The 21,492-nt window shown below is 38.1% G+C and overlaps 1 protein-coding gene across 1 annotated transcript; it reads right to left on the reverse strand.

The window, feature by feature from the left end:
* Positions 1-4,138: 4,138 nt before the first annotated feature.
* Positions 4,139-15,481, reverse strand: LOC104455258 (disease resistance protein RUN1-like). Its single transcript, XM_010070076.2, has 5 exons — positions 15,129-15,481; positions 11,589-12,687; positions 10,910-11,145; positions 5,637-5,758; positions 4,139-4,335 (listed from the first exon to the last, which is right to left on the reverse strand). Exons 1-5 carry the CDS (start codon positions 15,479-15,481, stop codon positions 4,139-4,141), a joined length of 2,007 nt encoding a protein of 668 aa, XP_010068378.2.
* Positions 15,482-21,492: the final 6,011 nt, after the last annotated feature.

Raw genomic sequence — 21,492 nt, forward strand, 5'->3', positions numbered from 1 at the left:
GCCACATAGGATGGTTCATCTATATCGGCAATTTCCCGTGAAATTTGGCTTAATAGATTCAATTGATAAAATGTGAAAATATTTAGGATCCAATTGATACCATTAAAAGGTTTAGGACTCAATTGAAATAAATTGAAATAAATTTAGCACTTCTTTGATAATTTTCCTTTTAATTTCAAATTTTACTTTATGTAAAACCAAAAATGAAGACAAGTTTCTATCAATTCCTACTCGTTTTTGAAATGTGGTTGCTTCAAGAGAATTAACATTTAATATTTTGAAACAATGTCGGGCTGCATCATTTGGAAACATGAGAAGATGGGAAAAGTATGAAATAATGTATAATATACAAGTTTTCATTAGAATTTTGTTTAATATAGCCATTACTAATCTCTAAACTTTTGCAATTTATTCAATCGAGTCCTTAAGAGTGCGTTTGGTAATATTTTTGTTCATAAGAACAATTTCTATTTCTGAAATAATTTCTTTTTATTATTTCTATTCATTGGATGAGTTTCTAAGTATCCAAACACATTTGTTTACTATACAAAAATTCTATTCTCGAGGAAGAGAAAAGAAGAAGAATGTATTCACTGCAACCCTTGAATTTTTTATGACTAGGGATGGAAGGCGGTTCTAGCACATACTTTAAAAAAAGGTCCTTCGCTAGGATACCGTACTTCTCCAAAACACTCTCAACATATGTATAATTCATTTTAGCTTTTTGATACTTTTTTGAGATTTCTCTAATTCTTTTGAAATTTGTTTTTCTTTTTCTTTTTTTCCTCCCCTCTTCTTTCTCCTCTAGCCGATGGTGGAGCCTTAGCAATGGCCAATGACCATCTAGACAAGGGAGTTAGTGACTTGTCGCCCTAGGGGGGCCTCCTGGTGAAGCTGGACCTCGCTAGACCTCGCCTAGATCTCATGAGGTCGAGCCTCATCTAGCCATGACGAGGTCAAGAGTTTCCGAGGGTCGATGAGGCTCCCTGAGGTTGGTGAGATCATTGGACATGTCGCGACCTCTTTTTTCGGTGCTCGATTAGGGACGGGCACCTGCGGAGGCTAATAGTTCGGCTAGGTCAATTAGGCTTAGCCGGGCTTTCCCAAATCCACCAATTCACGACTTAATAATTTGATATTTTTTTTATCTATATGTTAAGGAGTCGCCACTAATCAATTTGGAGTGGGTCGATTAGAAACCCAAGCAAAGTGTTGGGAGAAATACTCGCTCCCGCACCACTAGAGAAACTAGGTTTAGAGACTTGATTATACTAGTTAATTACTAATGCCCTTCCGATACCTAATCTTGTTTAAACCCTAAGACTTTTTGGATTTTTGAGGGGTTTTCCATGCAATTTGTGGGAAACACATTTTTTTCTTTGGGTCCTTTTTCTCATTTTTTTTTTTGGACATAAAAGCATTTGTTGATTTTTTGATCTTTTTCTAAAAATATAAATCATTTTTGGCTTTTTTTTTTTGGCTTTTTTGGAAAAATACGGGATATTTATGATTTTTCTAATTTTTGGAAAATAAAATTATTATTATTATTATTATTATTATTATTATTATTATTATTATTATTATTATTATTATTATTATTATTATTATTATATTAATCGACCCGAGTTGGATCCTCGGGTTAGGTCGACCCGATTGGTCAAAACCAGCGGCCCAGGTCGGATCTCAAGTTGGACCCGACCCAAGTCACTCACCGAATGGGCCTACCACGTTGGCTCAGCCTAGAGTTTTCTTCTCCTTTTTTACCAGGCTCGAAATAGTTGGACCTAGAAACACTCAACCCTAACAAATAACCAGCCCACTCGTGATGGTCCAGGCAGGCTGGAACCCTACTTGAGCGAGATGCACTTGACTCGGCTCTAACCCAGTTTCTGACTACCTCTAGTTCGCCGAGCCCTACCCGAATGACGACTCGAGTCCGACCCAAGGTTGATTTGGCGCAACACTTCCTCCCTCTCTCTCTATTCGCGGAACCGATGGAGGGGTTGGGGCAGTGGCTTGGTGTCGACGACGACGACGACGCAGAGGACAGCGGTGGCCAGTCGTTCGTTGGATTAGAAGGCATGATGCGGCAGTAGCAACATGGATCTAGTAGGCCAATCGAGACTGAGATTAGGGCTTTGTGGAAAGGGGTGACGGCAGTGACAAGACAAGTAGTGCCAGCGGCTAGGGTTTAGAGAGGGGGGAGCGACGGTAACGACGTTGTGAGCCGTGCTATTACCTGTCCGTAGGTGCGGCGCGGCAGCGTGGGAAACGGCCTCATCAGGCGGTGAGCAGTGGCGACGAGGAAGTAGTGGCTTGGTGCAGTGATAGTGTTGGGATCCCGCGGTGGCTCAAGGCTGGTGCTACGACGAGGTTGACTCGGCACGGCACGAACCCAGACATGGCTATAGTCATCGAGGATGGCGAAATGGCAATGGCAGGCATCGGCGAAGCAATGTTATCTCTCAGATCTGATAAGAAACGATCAAATTTGGGCTCACTCGACATCTCTCCTTCTTGGGCTCTCTCGCCACCGACCTCCCTCCGAGAGATATTGGGGGAGGTCTTCCCCCGATGTCTCTCGCAGGGAGGTTGTTTGAGCTTGCGACCTGTCTCCTCCCTAGCTCACTCTTCGATCTTCCCTTAAAGTCTCTCCGAGGAAGGTTTCCGAGCTTGCTTCCTACCATCGACGGAGGTGGTGCCCTCTATTTATAGGCAAGGGGTGGTGGTTCAACCTACAGTTTTTCAACGTTCCAACCGCCCTTGGTGCGGCTGAACCAATGTCATCTCAGCTTTCCATTTGCGTGCTACACTTTGCATTGAAGGCATGCTCCTATTGCCTGCACCAAACGTAGATATCGCTATCCTTGTGCGTGTCGCTAGCCTATGCGCGTGAGGTGCAATGCTGAGGAAGAAGAAAGGGGAAGGAGGAAGAAGGAGAAGAGGGCTGGGCCGGGTCGTGAAACTCGGGCCTTAGGGCTTGTGTGAAGGAGAAGGGGAAGAAAGGGGGGCCGAGCGCGAAGGCCCAACCCAGGGGCTACTTGCCTTTATGATTTTGCTTTTCCTTTTTTTTGTTTGTTTGTTGTTTTATTTATTATTTATTATTTATTATCCGAAAAAGAGAATAAAAATTAAAGAAAGAAATAAAGGCCTAATAAAAAAAACCTAGTCAAAATTTAGGTGTCAACAACTGTCCCTTTTTTACGGTGAGCTCACAGAGGTTGCATTCAAAGATAAACTTATACCTAAATTTTGTCTATGCTCCATGCACATGCAGTAGACTATATCTTATTTGGGACCTATTGTCTTATGCAGAAAAAGAGCAATATAACATTACACATATTAAGACAGATAAGAAGATACTTGTAATTATTTACCGGGAATGAGTGAGATAGGGTGCAAACCCCGAGTTTGGCAAGTATTAAGGCATCATCTTACTCGATGACGTGAGGAGGTTGATTTTCCAAGACCCGAACCTATCTTCGGTCACCTTAATGGGAAATTGTCTTTCCAGGACCAAGCCATTCTTCGGTCGCTTGTTAGAGCAATAAGTTGTTTATTCGACCTTTCTCAGGGATGTATCGACCTTTCTCGAGACATCTGTTTGTGGGTGCCTAATTTTTTATCAAGGATATTGGTTTGTACCTGACCTTTCTCAGGTTATCTGTTTGTGGCCCGACCTATCTTAGGAGATGTGCCAACCTTTCTTAGGGCATCTGTTTGTGGGTGCCTAATTTTAATCAAGGACACCGGATGGTACCCAACCTTTTTTGGGGAATGCGTCGACCTTTCTCAAGGCATCTATTTGTGGGGTGCCTGATCCTTTGTTAAAGACACCAGTTTGTTACCTGACTTTTCTTAGGAGATGCGCCGAATTTTCTCAGGTCATCTGTTTGTGGGGCGTTTGATAATGTCAAGTATACCGATTAGTTACCCAACCTTTCTCGGGGGATGCACCGACCTTTCTCAAGGTATCTGTTTATTGGTGCCTGATCTCTATTAAGGACACCGGTTGGCTACCCGACCTTTCTCGGGGGATGCACTGACCTTTCTCAAGGCATCTATTTGTTGGTGCCTAATTTCTGTCAAGGATACTAAATGGTTACCCGACCTTTCTCAGGGGATGCGCCAACCTTTCTCAGGGCATCTGTTTGTTGGTGCCTAATCTCTGTCGAGGACACCAGATGGTTACCCGACTTTTCTCGGGGGATGCACCGACCTTTCTCAAGGCATCTGTTTGTTGGTGTCTGATCTCTGTCAAGAACACCGGATGGTTACCCAACCTTTCTCGAGGGATGCGACAACCTTTCTCAGGGCATTTCTTTCGGAAGAAACCTGAACATTCACAAGCATTGAAAGTGTACATGGACATTCACAAGTACTAAATTGGAGGATATCTAGACCCTTGTAGGTGTCTAAGAGGTACTTGGATAATCACAAGTACAAACTTTAAAGAGTGCCTGGACATTCGCAGGCATTGAAGGAGTACCTAGATGATCACAAGTACTAAACTCTAGAGAATATCTAGGATATTTGTGAAGGTTTTCTAATAGATGGAATATCGATGACGTACCTCACATATTCGTGAAGGTCTCCCACCTCCTGACAGTTGGAATATCAAGGACGTACTTAGGATATTCGTGAAGGTCTTTCACCTCCTAGTATGTGGAATATTGAGGACACGCCTCACATATTCGTGAATGTCTCCCACCTCCTGGTAATTGAAATATTGAGGACGCATCTCGCATATTTGTGAATGTCTTTCACCTCCTAGTGATTGAAAATATCAAGGATGTACCTAGGATATTCGTTAAGGTCTCTCATCTCCTGGTAATTGGAAATATTGAGGACGACGTACCTGCAATATTCATTAAGGTCTCTCACCTCCTCGTAATTGGAAATATCAAGGACGTACCTGGGATATTCGTAAAGGTCTCTCACCTCCTAATATGTGGAATATCGAGGACGCGCCTCACATATTCGTGAAGGTCTCACACCTCCTAGTAGTTGGAATATCGTGGATACATCTCGCATATTCATGAAGGTTTCCCACCTTCTGGCAATTTGGAGTATCAAGGACGTACCTGGGATATTTGTGAAGGTCTCTCACCTCCTGGTATGTGGAATATCAAGGACGCACCTCACATATTCGTGAAGGTCTCCCACCTTCTGGTAATTGGGAATATCGATGACGTACCTAGGATATTTGTGAAGGTCTCTCACCTCCTCGTATGTGGAATATCAAGGACGCGCTTCGCATATTTGTGAAGGCTTCTCACCTCCTGGTAATGGGAATATCGAGGACGCGCCTCGCATATTCGTGAAGGCTTTTCACCTCCTGGTAACATAAACTTGAATATAGCACAAGGCTTACCTGGATAGCTGCTGGCATTGAAAAGGGTTGGAACACCTAGGTAGCCAACGGGTGTACAAAGTAGTGTAATACTTGGATAAACACAAGTATATATTGATACAATCTGGGACCGCTTAAGCAGGTCCAAGCACCATGATGACAAGAGAGCATACCTAAGTAACCGTAAGCACACAAGGCTGTGGAATACTTGAATAGCTACTAGTACGCAATGATATCATTTGGGGACAACTCGGGCAAGTCGAGTATTATGGAATGGGAATACCTGGGTGGTGGCAGGTACTGGGCAACCGTAGGTGTCTATACTCGAAGGGCAACTCGAACAGGTTAAGTGTCAAGTAGACAAAGTATTCGAGCAATGGTCGGTACTCAAAGATGATGGGATACCTGAATAATTACAAGCATCCAAACTCTGGAGACAACTCAAATAGGTCAAGTGTCAATAAAGGGGAGTACCCGAACAGTGGTGGGTACTCAAAGACATACGAAGCCGAATAAGGAGCTTAGCAAAGTTAGAAAAGCAAATGGAGGAGTCCGGCATTTTACGGGGTTTCAAGGTAGAAGTTACATATTTTGTTTTCAATCTTTTGATCAATTCAATTATGTGGGGACAAGGACCTTGGAGTGCCAAAAGTTGGCACAAAAGGACACTTAAGTGCAAAAGATTCTGAAAGCGTACACTTAAGTGCCAAAATCGGAGCAAAATGGATCACTTGAGTGCCAATCCGGCCAAAATCCGGCCAAAATGCCGACGTGGCCTTTTCCGGCGAATCGAGCCAAAAACGACGCCGTTTTGTATCGACATGGCCAAATAATGCAAAAAAAACGGCGTCGTTTTGACTCATAGGATAAAAAAATAATAAATAAATTAAATAAATTAAATTTAAAATTAGATTTAGTTAAAATATTAAAAAATGATAATTCTAAAATTAGATTTAGTCAAAATATTTATAAAATAATAATTTTAAAATTAAATTTATTTAAAATACTTAAAAATTAAAAATTTTAAAAATAATTCAAAAATAATTAATTTAAAATTATATTTAGTTAAAATATTGAAAAAATAATAATTTTAAAATTAAATTTAGTTAAAATATTAAAAAATAATAATTTTAAAATTAAAAATTTTAAAAATTTTAAAAAATTAAAATTAGATTTAGATAAAAATTTTAAAAAATAATTTAAAATTTAATTTAGTTAAAATACTAAAAATTAAAAATTTTAAAATAATTTTTTTTTTAAAATAAAAAATAATAATTTTAAATTAGATTTAGTTAAAATATTAAAAAATAATAATTTTAAATTAAATTTAGCAAAATATTAAAATTATAATTTAAAAATTAAAAAATTAACAAAAATTAATAAAATTAATAAAATTAATAAAAGGGGGCCGGTGGTTGAGGAGCCTTAGCCATCGCCCCCCCTTTTTAAATTTTTTAATTTTAAAATTATTATTTTTTAATATTTTAGCTAAATTTAATTTTAAAATTATTTTTTAAAAATATTTTAACTAAAAATAATTTTAAAATTATTTTTTTATTTTTATAAATTTTATTTTTTAAAATTTTATTTTTAAAAATTTTAACTAAATTTAATTTTAATTTTTTAAAATTTTTAACTAAATCTCATTTGAAAATTATTTTTTTAATTATTTAAATTTTTTAATTTTAAAATTATTATTTTTTAATATTTAACTAAATTTAATTTTAAAATTATTATTTTTTCAATATTTTAACTAAATGTAATTTTAAATTAATTATTATTTGAATTATTTTAATATTTTTTTAATTTTAAAATTATTATTTTTTAATATTTTAACTAAATTTAATTTTAAATTTATTATTTTTTAAATATTTTAACTAAATCTAATTTTAAAATTTTTATTTTTTAATATTTTAACTAAATCTAATTTTAAATTTAATTTTTTTAATTTTTTTTTATTTTTTTACCACGTCGGCAAAAACGACGCCGTTTTGCATTATTTGCCACGTCGCATGCAAAACGGCGTCGTTTTGGGTTCATTTCGCCGGAAATTCGTCGGAAAAATGCCACGTCAGCCTTTTGGCCGGCTTTTGGCCGGAGTGGCACTTAAGTGATCCGTTTTTTTTCGAATGTGGCACTTAAGTGTACCTTTCGTAACTTTTGGCACTTAAGTGTCCCTTTGTGCCAACTTTTGGCACTTGAAGCGTTCTTATTCCCAATTATGTGAGCCTACCAATGTTCTTTGATTTTGTTCGGGTGCATTCATAACCCTGAACCGAGAACACAGAGCGACTTGTCTCGAATATGATTAACTTCGAACCCATCCCCTTTACAATTGATTTTGGAATATAATCTCAATATATCTAACAGGTTTAATGTTTTATTGCGAAGATGTTGCAACTATTGTAAAAACTTGCATTGTTTCGATTTATTTCGATGTGGATAGTTAGTTTAAATTCTGTCTTGATTAAAATTAGTTTGGATAGATTTCACTTTGCATGATCGTAATTATGTCTTGCAATTTTCATCTGAAATTGAAGTTAGTCATATATTCATGTTTCAATTTGTTATCATATTTCATGTCATGTTACCATGCAATTTCATATGAATTTAAATTTTGGATTGACAAGCTAGATTTACATTCGTAATTTGCATGGTGTCGTGACCTCTTTTTTTCGGCGCCCGTAATCGGGTAGGAGCACCTAAGGAGGCTAATGGCTCGGCTAAACTTATTAAGCCCGGACTCTCCCAAGTCCACCAATTCACGACTTAATGGTTCAAGTTTTTAACCCGTAAATCATTTTTTAAAATGGAGTCGCCACTAATCGATTTGGGGTGGGTTGATTAGAAATCCAAGCGAAGTATTGGGAGAAATACTCACTCTGTGCAACTAGAGAAATTAAGATCGGGGACTTGATTACACTAGTTAATCACTAATACCCTTTCGGTACCTAATCTTGTTTAAACCTTGAGGTTTTTTGGATGTTTGAGGATTTTCCATGCATTTTTTGGAGGAAAAACATTTTTTGAGTCTTTTTCTAATTTTTTTTGGACATAAAGGGATTTCTTGGATTTTTTGGTATTTTTTGGAAAAATACAAGTCTTTTTGGCTTTTTTTCTGAATTTTTTGGTTTTTTCATGAATTTTTGGCTTTTTTGGATTTTTGGCATTTTTTGGACAATATGGCATATTTTTTTTTTTTTTATTTTTTGAAAAATAAAATATTTTTTAATATTTTTCAATATTCAAGGAAAATAAATTATTTTTTATTTTTCTTGATTTTTTTAAATAAAATATTTTTTTGAAAATAAAACATTTTTTATTTTTTTGAAAATAAATTATTTTTTATTTATTAGAATATTATTTTATATTAAAAAATAAAACCGACCCGGGTTGGATCGGCGGGTTGGGTCCGACTGGTCGGCTTGAAACGCTACGCGGGCCCGACTCTTTTTTTTACAAAACGACGCCGTGGCTGGGCGTTTGGATATGCCCGGCCCGACCCGACAACCGGCTCGGCGACCCGACTCCCTGGCCAACCCTACCCGGTTTCGACCCAACTCGCGACCCGACCTCCGCCGTGACCTCGATTTTAGCAAAAACCTAACCGACCCGGCTCGATCCCGACCCGGCCTCTGGCGCCGACCCGAACGCAAACCCTACCCAACCCAAGCTGAATCTGGGTTCAACTCGCGACTCGGCGAATCGCTAACCCTAGGGTTTGCGAATCCGCGGCATCGGGGGGGAAAGTCGAAGCGTCTGACAGTGAAGGTAGCAACAGCGGCGACGACAATGGATAGGGCGATGGCGATCAAAGCTTCGGGCGGAAACGGGGATGGCGTGGGCAGGGACCATCGTCACCTGTTCTCGACGTTGACTCGGTACGGCGGCACGGCTTGTGGCGACAACGGCGGCCTTTAAATCTGGACGGCGTCGAGGCGGCGTTGCTGGTCGGCGAGACGGCGTCAACTACTTCAAGTCTGCTGGCTTGGGGGTAGGTCACGGCGATGGCATCGAGGTGTGGACAGCACAGCGACAATCGACGGCGTGCCTTGGCGTGGCAACAACGGCAAACGACGGCAACTCTCACACGGATTTCCAGATCTACGCCCAGATTTCGACCTTTCTTCTTCTGCCCTCCACTCATTCAGATCTGGACGGCGTTAGGGCACGGCTCGACAAGGTGTCAAGGCTGATGCTTGGTTACAGTGACGATGTCGGGGGGGAATAGTAATGTGTCTTAGAGGCGATGGCATCGGAACTCGGTCAAGGCAGTGGCGTCAGAGGGACAGTAGTGAGCTTTCGCGCCTAGATTCGGACCTTGATCGACCCTCTCCCTCCGGCCGATCTCCCTCAGATCTCGGCCAGCTCGCTCTCGAACCTCCCGAAGTCTCTCGAGGGAAGTTCTTCAAAGTTTGCCGCTTCGATCCTTCGGCCGTGCTCGCTCTTTGGGCTCCCCGAAGTCTCTCAGGGACCTCTCTAAGCTTGCTGGCCTCCTCTCTCTCTCTCTCTCTCTCCCTGTGCCTCTCCGACGACGGAAACGGGGGCCTATTTATAGGCAAGGGGGCAGCCGGTCGATGGAGCTTCAACCATCGGTCCCCATGCGCCAAGCGACCTTCGCCGGCCGAACCGGCGTCCTATCCGACGCCGCCCTGCCCTCCCACGTGGGTCGCCGTCCGCCCGCCTCTCCGGCGTCGCGTCCCTGCGCGTGTGCTGCGCAGGCGCGAGGAAGGAGATGACCGGTGGGGCCGGGCTGAAAGGGGAAATGGGCCGTAAGGGCCCATTCGAGGGCTGCTTCTCTTTTTTTTTGTTCTTTTTTGTTATTTGTTTATTATTTCGAAAAAGACAAAATAAATAAAAAATTAATTAATAAAATAAACTTAATTAAAATTAAGGCGTCAACACATGGTTAGTAAATCAGATGTTTAAATTAATTAGGGATTCTGCATATAGGAAATCCCACCTTATAATTTTACATTTTTATTATTCATATTTGCATTTCGATTGTGTTCATCTCTACATATAGAAAATCACACCTTATAATTATGTTCTCTTATCTCTTAATCAACCTATAATAGATTAGTGGCGACTCTTAAGTTCAATATTAGGAATGATTAAATAAGAAAAATCAAGTTGCAATTAGTAGAACTTGGTAGGACACATGCTACGCAAGGGGAATTGTTTGTATCCGCTTAGCAATCTGTCAAACTCTCAGAATTTCACCTCATGAGGTTCACAACAATATGTAATTTATGTCATGCTTCGACTATCTTTCAATACTGGATTTGGGCGGATTTCATGTCGGATTTCATGTCCAACAGTAATGAAATTATAAAGTTGAAAAGTATAATATGAGAGAGAGAGAGAGAGAGAGAGAGAGAGAGAGAGAGAGAGGGGGGGGAGGGGGGAGGGGTATTATTAATAAAGTAGATGTGCAAAACTTTTAGCGAGATAGTCCAACAAAGATCCGTTGGGGGAGAGTCTGTTTTGCTTAGAGGTTAGTCCTACCTTGCCCCTCGCGCATCCGTTGATCTTGCTCTTCAGGCTCCGCGAAACCAAAACTTTGAAACTTGCTTCCCCAGAGCCTCCCACCACGCCGACATATTATTGTTGTTCCGTGCGAAACACTTCCACAATTTTTCCGATAGATGTCCGGCCGGTCCACAATGAGGAGTAAGATCAGCCATCATGAATAGCCTGAGTTTCTTCATCTTTTTGAATGAGTCTGCATTCGAGATCAAGTCTTCTACATCAACCTTGTCTAGTTTAATACATTCAATGGCATTTGTTCCCTGTTTGAGCAAGATAATAAGTGTCATGCATTGGAAGCACTTGAAAATAAGCAGAAATCTAAACCCTTCCAGGAAATAACAAGTCTTAACTTTAAGCATAATGTATGAATTTGTTTTAAAATCGTGCTAGTCAAAAACCATTATAACGCTAGCGGTTTCTAAATGAAGATACATTCCTCTCATGATGAAATAATTAATGAGAGGGTTTTATGTTAGGTTATTCAATAATCAGTTCAATAATAAACACCGTTAGTTTAAGAAGAAAATTAGCAAAGCACGGAGTAACGAGAGTCCTAATAGGAAAAAATAAAAATTGCATTTTTGTCTCACCTAATTATGCAATCTAAAGTTTTTTACACCACATGTAAATTGAGTCCACAAGAAGAAGATACATGTGGGTGCTCAAATCAACTTTTGTTTTCGAAACATGCATAAACTCTTACCGAATTTTGACTAACCACTCGTAGAGCATCCTCATGATGCCAAATTCGGCTTCGCTTGCTGGGGTTTTCAGGGCACTCTTGAATCACGATTCGTCTGCCCATTTCTTGAAGCAAATCATGCATCCATATCTTGTTATTTTCATCAATGTATATGAGTGAATTTTGAGCTAGAATATCAATCCCACTAGTGGCATAGACATTGCATTGGTCTAGAGACTTGATGATCACTTCTTTGTCATATCCATTTAGAAAACATGCGACGTCAAGAAAAATCGTTCTCTCATTAGCCTCTAAGCCATCGATAACAATCCTCAGTATGTCATGAACCTTTCCATGAGGGATTTCTTTCAATCGATCAAAAGCTCTTTGCCATTCTGTGATGCTTTTGCCACTAAAGAAAGAACCCATCACAGTTAGCACCAAAGGAAGGCCTTTAGAAAAACTCGCGAAGCAATTTGAGAGCATCCTATAGTCAATTTTCGGATACATTTCTTGGAATGCATTCCAACTAAAAAGCTCAAGAGCTTGATCATCATTCAGCGCTCTTACCTCATAGATATCTCTGCATAGACCAATTAAGGTTTCTTCATGTCGAGGGATCAAAATGACTCTACTCCCCAAGGCAAAGTTCATTGACTCGATCAGGTGTCTCAGTGGCTCTAACAACCCTTCAACATCATCAAATACCAATAGAAGCCTCTTGTTGTGAAGTTTACTCCTCATCAAGTTCATTACTTCATATATATCGTTGCCAATCTCCGAATCTCCATTGCTGAGAAGGTCACCAAAAAGAGTCTCCTGCATTTTGAGGAGGCCCTCTTGGCTCGATATATCCTTCACATTTGCGAGAAAGCAACTTCGATCAAATTGATTTGCAATTCGGTAGTATAGAGCTCTCACAAGTGTAGTCCTTCCTATTCCCCTAGCGCCGGAAATCCCCACGATTCGGACCTCCTCAACTGTTAATTGGAGTAAGGAGCACAAGGCTTGTACTTGAGAATCTAACCCAACTGGATGGAAAGCAAGTAGGTCTTTGTGTGAGCAGCTTAGTCTTATTGAGATTTGCTTCACAATGAATTGGATGAAGTCAGCTTCAAGTCTGCAAATTGTTAACAACTAAAGGTGTGACTGGTTATTTATGCTCGTAAAAAATGAAGATATCAATAAGATTATATTGTCGAACTAGTGTATCGTCCATCTAATCTAATTACTATCCAGTATCCAATCTGGCATAACAGAAAATAGTGGCATGTGAGAGGTTGACATGTGCTCTCCAAATAGTGGCACTTCTCCGTCTCTTTCATGTTTTGATTTCCTTTTTTTCTTTCTTCTTGTTATTTTCGGGTGAAAGAAAACCCTTTTCTGCTACTTTTCAGTTGATTGGAAATTATACATATCTCTAGTTTGCAAGTGTCACGCTTTTTTTTCAAAATTTTTGCTATACACTTCGAGAAAAATTCATGTTAATTATGAGACTAAAATATTTAAACATTCCTCCCTCGACTTTTAGAATAAAGCATATTAATCAGACAGCCATTTTTACAAGGGTCGACAATAAAAATATGCCATTCGAAATTAAGAGCTTTAATCACGACCCACGTGGTTGATGAAAAGTTTTAGTTCAATGTTATGTTAACGTCAGTTAAAATTCGACTTAAGTGTCAAGATTTTATCTGTTGAATTATTTTATATATTGAAGATCATCCTATAACTATTTGAAAGTTACGCAAATCCAATGTTTTTCCATTAATTGTAACTCTTCATGAGGAAACTCTCCAATGACTACTTCATAATTCTAAAATATGTCAATATATGAAACACTAAATGATAACCACTTTTCGTGAGATTTAGTATAGCCACTGTGGAAAAAAAATGCAATGGCTGGACATCTGAGAACCATACACCAATGCGAATTTCATCTTTATGCTTAACTAAATTCTGTATAGGTGAATATGTAATATGTAACAATCAACTATACTCCCAGTTATTTCCATTAATCTACATCATGAGCCTTTTCTCCGTGCATATGATGGATGGATTAGGCTTCTACTCTCGTATTATAATCAGCAGAATGATCTGAAAATGGAAGCAGCAGAATTTCTACTTTTTGTGCGGTTTGAACAAGTAGTGATAGACCTTACCAAAAAAAAAAAAACAAGTAGTGATGGACGAAGCACTAGCAATTGACATGATTATGAAAAGTTTCATGAAACGCATTTTATTTTTTTATTCATTATGTCCGGATTAGTTTTGGAAAAGGAATAAAGTTTTTGATAAGTTAAATCTTCACAGCGCATAATCATATCGATATACAAGGGAAAAATTTGCATGTATTGCCCTTGAAAAAAACTGTGCTAAATTTGAGGTCAACATTCCAAAGTCAGCAATTTTTGGTTATGCATGTTTGTACAAAATGTTATGTATATGTAACAAACAAGAGAAAATATTTTGGCTAATTGTTTACGCAACAGATTAAAAATATAGGGATAGAAATAAGTCCATGAAAAGCATTCTTTATGCTTATCGAAAAAGAACTGTAGAAAGTTTCTTGACCAAAAAGGAAATGATATAGAAAGTTGAGGGAGGGGGAGAGAGAGAGAGAGAGAGAGAGAGAGAGTGGAGGCTGAACTTTCTTTCAAACCCTAGCTGGGTACCACAGTCCAAACAATACAAAGATTGTCAAGAAGTTCTTTTTCTTTTCGTTTTTCGTTTGACAGATATATCATTCCATATTGGAAAATTTAGGTGGTGAAAGGAAGGGTTGCATCACTACTAGGGTTTACCCTGCGTTGGCCGTGCGGCTGGACTTGCCCATTTTCATTTTCCTTAATTTTAACGAAAAGCAAGCATGGGACTTCTGATAACCCCTATAGAAAAAGAATAAGTGAGGGATATGATGCATGAAGGAAATTGTCAATGGCAAAAATCGTTGTTCGCTAGAGATTTCTTTAAGCTTGAGGCAAGAAGTGAGGAGAGTAAACTTGCTTATTTAGTTATAAAATATACAATATGAAACGAGGGTTAAAACAAGGAAAAAGAGACATCCATCATTTGTTTTTTCTCTCTTCTCCTTTAACGTTTCACAGAAGGTTATCTATCGTTTTATTCAGTTGAACACTTCTAATTTGCTCTGAAGGAAACCTGCATATGCTGAATCATATGCTTCGAGGGTAAAATATGATAAACGCTAAAAGAAAAGGTTTCTTTATAGAATATAATACACTGGTGTCAAGGAGTGCCACTTTAACAATCACAAAGCGGCATTTCTTTTTTCTTGCAAGCTGTTATATCGAAAATGTATCTGAAAAATACTGGAATGTCAATGTTAAATCTCTTAGATAAGCCAACCAATGAAGTCGGAGTCCCGTTTAAGGAAAGTTCAATTCCCAATAAAAAGGTTAAAACATTTCCAATTATTTTTACTGCCCCAAGACCAAACTTTGGGGCTTTAAAGCAAGTCCGGCTGTTTCCGGGACAAAATAAGCAACTTCCTTTAGGAATTCTTTCAAGCAAACACTGAAGAAAAGAGAGAGTCAGTACCTGTTCCCGAGAGACCAACCGGTGAGATTGCCGGCTTTTCGGAGAGCGTCTCTCCACCTCCAGACCTTATTGGCATTTTCCTGCCCGAAACCCTTCTCACTTTGGCCTATCCGCTTGAATGGTCCAGATTGCTCACGCATCTCTCTGGGGTTGACATCCACAAATATGAGGAACACCAGATGGCCTTTCTTTTCCATGCACTCGAGGATCTTAACCAGCTCCTCCAGGCACCACGGCGAGGAGGCGTAGGTCTGAGAGATGACAACAATGGCACTCCTCGACTGCTCGATTGCTTCATTGATTGCTGGTCCAATCTCTAGTCCTCTTTCCAGACTGAGGTCAACAAAGGCCATTATCTTGTTCTGCTCGAGAGCGACGCAAAGATGGCTCACGAAGTTGCGCGTGTCAGCTTGTTTATAACTGATGAAGGCATCATAAGTGCACCGAGGGATTGAGGAAGGGAGCAAGGAGAGTTGTGGTCTGGCTGTGAGGCTATGTTTGAGAGAAGAGAAGCGGAACAGAAACAAAGAGGGCAAATAGATGGGAGGGGATTGCAGTAGGAAGTGTGGTGCTTTCTTGTTAAGGAGGCTTCGATACAATGTAGGGGGAGAAAATGGAGGGAAAAGCTTGCTCTTGAGTTGGCCAAGTCGAATCATCATCTTACTAGAATTAGCCATTCAAGCACCCCCAAGAATCTAAATAAAGAAAGAGCTATACTGAGTTCATTCCCAATGCAAGCACCCTTGACCTATTTTATAATGGATACCGCGCAAGGACGCACGCAGGGAAATAGACCGTCCGGTTTCTCGGACTGGTCGATTTCATGTGTGCAGGGAAATAGACTATTCTGCACAAGTGAGTTTTTCCTCTCTCTTTTTTTGGTTCTTTCCAAGAAAATTTTACGAGAAGACTATTTTAGAGCATCCAGACAGTAATAAGCTTCATAAATTTATCCCACTCTTGTGACAATTTGCTCACCGGCAACATTTTCGGAGCCCCATCCTTTACTTTTTGCCCAGGCCAATTGTTCCAAGATAACACACCTTTTGAATTGGACACAAATAATGAAAAGATTTGATCATATCAACTTGATAGATTTTCAGACTTGATTATATTTTATGACTCAAATAAACTTTCTTGATAAATTTTAAGATTTAATCATATTTTTTTTAAATTTTAGAAGTCAATTATAATTTTTTTGGATAAGTTTTATGAATTTGAGTGCAACTTTCCATTCAGAAAGAAAGAGAGCTCGGAATAAACCGAAGCCCATTTGCTGCCTTCGCTGCCTTCAACTAAAAGTCAATCTACAGCTGATGGTCTAAAGTTCTAAAAGGTGCGTGGGTCATGTATGGAAAAAGAGACCAGAAGAGGCCCTTTCCCTCCAACATACTCCGTCTTGCAATCCGTCCAATTGCGCATTCAATACTCCGCGATGCAAGAATCCTAAATCACTAGAAATTTCTATTTTAATAATCGCTAAACGGCGAATATATCATTACACTAGAGTCCACATGGACCGTATCAATTATAGCGTACAGTCTCCATCTGTCAAAATCTGCATTTAATGACTCAATGGTGCGGGAATATCGCACTTCCTAAATCGCTAGAAATTTCTATTCTAATAATCGCTATAAGACAAAAATGCTATTGCAACTTGGGTCTATATTTTTTTTTTTTTAAACTAAACTTGGGTCTATATTGACTGTATCAATTATAGCATACAATTTCCGCCCTATGTCAGAATCTGTCAAAATCACATTAAACATCCTCACGATGTAGGAATATCGCATTTCCTGAATTGCTAGAAATTTCTGTTCTAATAATCAATATAGGACGAAAATGTTGTTGTATCTGAGTTCACATGGACCGTATCAATTATAGCATGCGATTTTCATTTTGCAAGTGAACCGTCCAGGAAAATTACTTCCCTACTCTTTAAGTTAATGACTGACTTAAGACATATTTAAAAGCAAGTTCAGTGATTACCAGGTGCACTTTTATAAAGATTTGCTGAGACAAGAGGACCAAAAATAAGGCGATTGGGACCAGTCATTAATAACCCCCTCGCTTGTCGCCATAAGCACGTTCGCCACGCGATGAAGTTTTCTTTAAAAATTTCCCTCGAATTAATTAATTAATTTTTCTTTTAAGCGAAATTGTAATTGGTGCCGAAAGAATGTTAGCGGCACGTCCACGTCAGCTCCGGGTTTCCAAACTGCCGTGTCCCGTAATTTTGCCGAAACGTCGAAATGTCAAGATCGTAAATTACTTTTCAGAGACATCTTAGGGTAGGGAAATAAAGACAAAATTAAATTGGGATATTAAAGAAATAGGGGTAGACATAAAATTAAATTGTTCTTATCTTACTTCAAACTGTAAGATAAACGTCTGTCATGATGGTTATGACTTGGATCCCAGGCTATTAGTATGCGGTTTACACAAACACAGAGAAAATGAATTGAAACCACTGTCAATTATTTCAAAAGTTTAAGCTATTACATAAAAATATTATTTGATACTTAAATGCTTTAACACTTATCCTCAAGTGTAGCTTGGACTGTTTACCTAAGCCATGGAAATATGTAATAGACAGGCAAATAGAGGCCTATAAAGATTTGAACTCACGATTTATTGTCTTAATGGGATTTTCTGAGATCATTGCTAATTGTTTAAAAAGTTTAAACTGTTAATTTAATGCATGATTCAATAATAAAATTTATCAACTTAAATTTTTAGAAGTTTCACAAAATCTCAATGGTGAGAGATTACATGTATATAATAAGCATATAAATCCTTTGTCGAGTGATGGTGGATTAGAAATGGCAAGTGAATTTGACTAACAGGATGGACATACACGTGAGAGGGGCAAACAAAATCTAGCTTTGCTTCCATGATGAAAATAATGGGGAAGAGAGAATTGTGTGATTTTTTTATATACAATAATAAAGAATACATGAGCCTATTTATATATTTTATGAGATAACAATTTAAAGTAATAGAGTATTCCAACAGCAATTACAATCAATTAGAATTAATTAAGGATATGCACAATTTAATTCTAAGAGATATGGGAATCACGGAAGACATACAGAATTTCTAAGTATATTTTTAACATGCTCCAAGCTGTGACATCCATCATTTCCCCTAAAATTGTAATACAAGCATCTATTATGATGGTTATACTTGTTGTAACTGATGGGATAATTATGCTTATGTTTTCAAAAAGGATACCAAGATCCATGCTGAGTTGAACATGATACCTGAATTTTAAGTTTCAAATGAGAATTAATGGAATTTCGTGTATGGAGGGAGGGGGAGATTTTGTAGAAACTATTACATGATTATTGTATAAATGATAAATTGAATCTAGAATAGTAAAAATGATCGGTCTCATGGGGATCCTACATTTATCCTATCAGGATAGTGCTAATTCATTTTAGTAAATGTACAATACTTTGTTAGGGAATAAGTTGTGATTTAATTGGGGTGGCATTGTTTTCACCCCCTATATGGCTAAATCTACCCAAATTTCATCAAAAAGACATAATTGCCCTTCATCATTCAATTGCAATATAGATTTGTGGTCTCAAATTTATTTACTTTCCTTTTTTCTATTTTTATGTAGGATAAAATTACCATAATAAAAAATTTCATATGTTTAGTTTTTGTTTATTTTAAACTTTCTATGTATATTAAAGGCGCGTTTTTTTTTATTGTTGCAATTATTTCCAAAAAAATCGTTTTGTTGAAAAGAGAAATTTCTAACTATCTAGTTCTTTTCACATTGTCGATCATACTTATAGATAAATTGTTAAGTGGATCAAATATAATTGAATCAAAACATTGCATAAAGACACCTCGTTGTGCATAATGCTTTACTGAATTCCTATATATTTCTCTAACATCTTACTTTGTATAAAAGTATCTTGTCAATCTAATAAGGAAAATGATAAATTCTTTGATATAGTAAATAAAGAGACCTGATATATATTGTAGACTGATGAAATTAATAGAAAATTCAGCAAGAGAATGACCTTTTGAGATACGAATGACAAAGAATAGACAAGTTGCTATTAGATCAATAATAAAAAAGAGACTTTCAGTTTTATATGGTATCAACGAATGTCTTTTTTCCTTAGTATTAGCAAGATGATTTTACACAAAGTAAGTAAAAGTTCTAGGGATACGCTAAAAAAAAAAAAACATAAGGATTGGGACTGGATGCCGGGTGACGCTGGTGGCAAAATATAGGCGTCATGCGACAGTCAGTACGGTAAAACAATGATGATTGGGACAATACTCTGATGAGGAGAAAGAAACAAGGGAACAAGGCGGTCCAAATTTTGGTCCACCAGAAACACACCTTCGTTGAATCCGACCGGGTCAAACCTCTAGTTAATTAATTTTTCTTTTAAGCAAAAATTATAATTGGCGCCGGAAGAAATTAGCAGCACGTTGACGTCAGCTCCGGGTTTCTAAACTGCCATGTCCCGTAATTTTGCCGAAATGTCGAAATGTCCTGATGGTTATGACTTGGATCCTAGGCTATTAGTAGGTGATATACACAAACATAAAGAGAGTGAGTTGAAATCACTGTCAACTGTTCCAAAATTTTAAATTGCTGGATAAAAACATCGTTTGTATACTTTAACACTTCTCCTCAAATGTAAGTTAATTGTTCAAAAAACTTAAACTATTAAATTAATATGTGATTTAATATTAAAGTCTATCATGTTAAATTTTTAGAAGTTTCTCACTTGCATGTGGTGGGAGGCCGCATGTATATAATGATCATATGAATCTATTGTCAAGCGATGGCGAATTAGATATGGCAAGTGAAATTTGACTAATGGGGTGGATGTACATGCAAGAGGGGCAAATAGAATCTGGCTATCAATAGGTTGTCAGAGTGGGAGAATGGACGTAAGTTTATCATAAGCAGAACCACTATAATTGTTACATGCAATTTTCTCTATCCCTTAGTCTCTCATTTATTTCATTTGATAGTTTATTGCACACAGTAAGATCTTATCACTGCACAATTTATCTTCAAATGTCGTTAATTTGCAAATTCCAATCAATCATCTATTCACCCCACTCTAGGTGATAGTTCTAGCCCCATTTTATTTATATCCCTCTCCTTTCTCCCAAATAAAGCTTTAAGTTTTATAAGCAAAGTATCTGTTAATATTTATCTCGAGGTTGTAACCGGATCTACAAGATCCGATCTGAATTTAAGCATGTGAAATTCCAAATAGGAAAGTACAGGATTTCTAGGACGCTTGGACTTTGCGGCATTTCCAAGTCCAAATTGAACTCCACTTCATGTGCAAGATTTCTTGGTGAAGTCGATCTCAATGTGGGTTCGTGGCATACTTATAATTCAAGAGGTAAGTTTTGCTTTTGATTGTTTGGTAACCACACAAAAGTAGTTCACGAGCCGTTTAATCGTAACTCTACCATTCCTCAATAATTAGTCAATTCATTATGGCTGGCTCTCCCTGCGAAGAAAGTATCAACATCCGCACCAAATCACGTAAATCTCCTGCATCCTCTATCATTCCTCGGTGATTTTTTCACAATTTCATTCTCTCATATTAGATTCAAATTACAACATCCATGAACTCCAGCCTTATTTCACCGCGACATATGCAAAGATACTTCTGGGTATGCTTGTAACAGATGCTCCCACGAATTTCGCTCTATAACCCAAAAGGGCCAAAACACATAAATGAATGAACAAACTGCACGTTTGACTGGTGGATGTCGAGTGATGCTGGTAGCAAAACACGCTCGTCATGCGACAGTCGTATGTTAAAACATAAGGATGGGGACTGGATGTAGGGTGATGCTGGTGGCAAAACATACGCGTCATGCAACAGTCGTATGTTAAAAGTTAAAACATAAGAGGATTGGGACAGGACTCTGACGAGGAGAAAGAAAACAGGGGAAGACGGTGGTCCAAATTTTGGTCCACCAGAAAGCACATTTTCGTTAAATCCGAATGGGTGAATCGTCTAATTAATTAATTTTTTCTTTTAAGCAGAAATTATAATTGGCGCCGAAAGAATTTTAGCAGCACGTTGACATCACCTCCGGGTTTCCAACCCGTAATTTTGCCGAAATGTAGAAATGGCAAGATTGTAAATTGAGATTATATTTCAGAGACATCTTAGGGTGGGGAAATAAAGACATAAAATTAAACCGGGGAATTAAAGAAATAGGGGCAGACATAAAATTAAATTGTTTTATCTTACTTCAAATGTAAGATAAACGTCTATCAATGGTTATGACTTGGATCCTAGGCTGTTCGTGGGCAGTTTACACAATCACGGAGAGAGTGAGTCGAAATCACAGTTAA

The sequence above is a fragment of the Eucalyptus grandis genome, chromosome 7, assembly GCF_016545825.1.
Source record: "Eucalyptus grandis isolate ANBG69807.140 chromosome 7, ASM1654582v1, whole genome shotgun sequence".
NCBI lineage: Eukaryota > Viridiplantae > Streptophyta > Magnoliopsida > Myrtales > Myrtaceae > Eucalyptus > Eucalyptus grandis.

Coding starts and splice junctions, on each gene's coding strand:
- LOC104455258 (XM_010070076.2), bottom strand. CDS start 15,481: ATGGCCTTTGTTGACCTCAGTCTGGAAAGAGGACTAGAGATTGGACCA. Junction 12,688..15,128: donor GGTTGGTCTCTCGGGAACAG/GTACTGACTCTC, acceptor AACAATTTGCAG/ACTTGAAGCTGACTTCATCC. Junction 4,336..5,636: donor CAGTACCTGCCACCACCCAG/GTATTCCCATTC, acceptor GTGAATGTTCAG/GTTTCTTCCGAAAGAAATGC.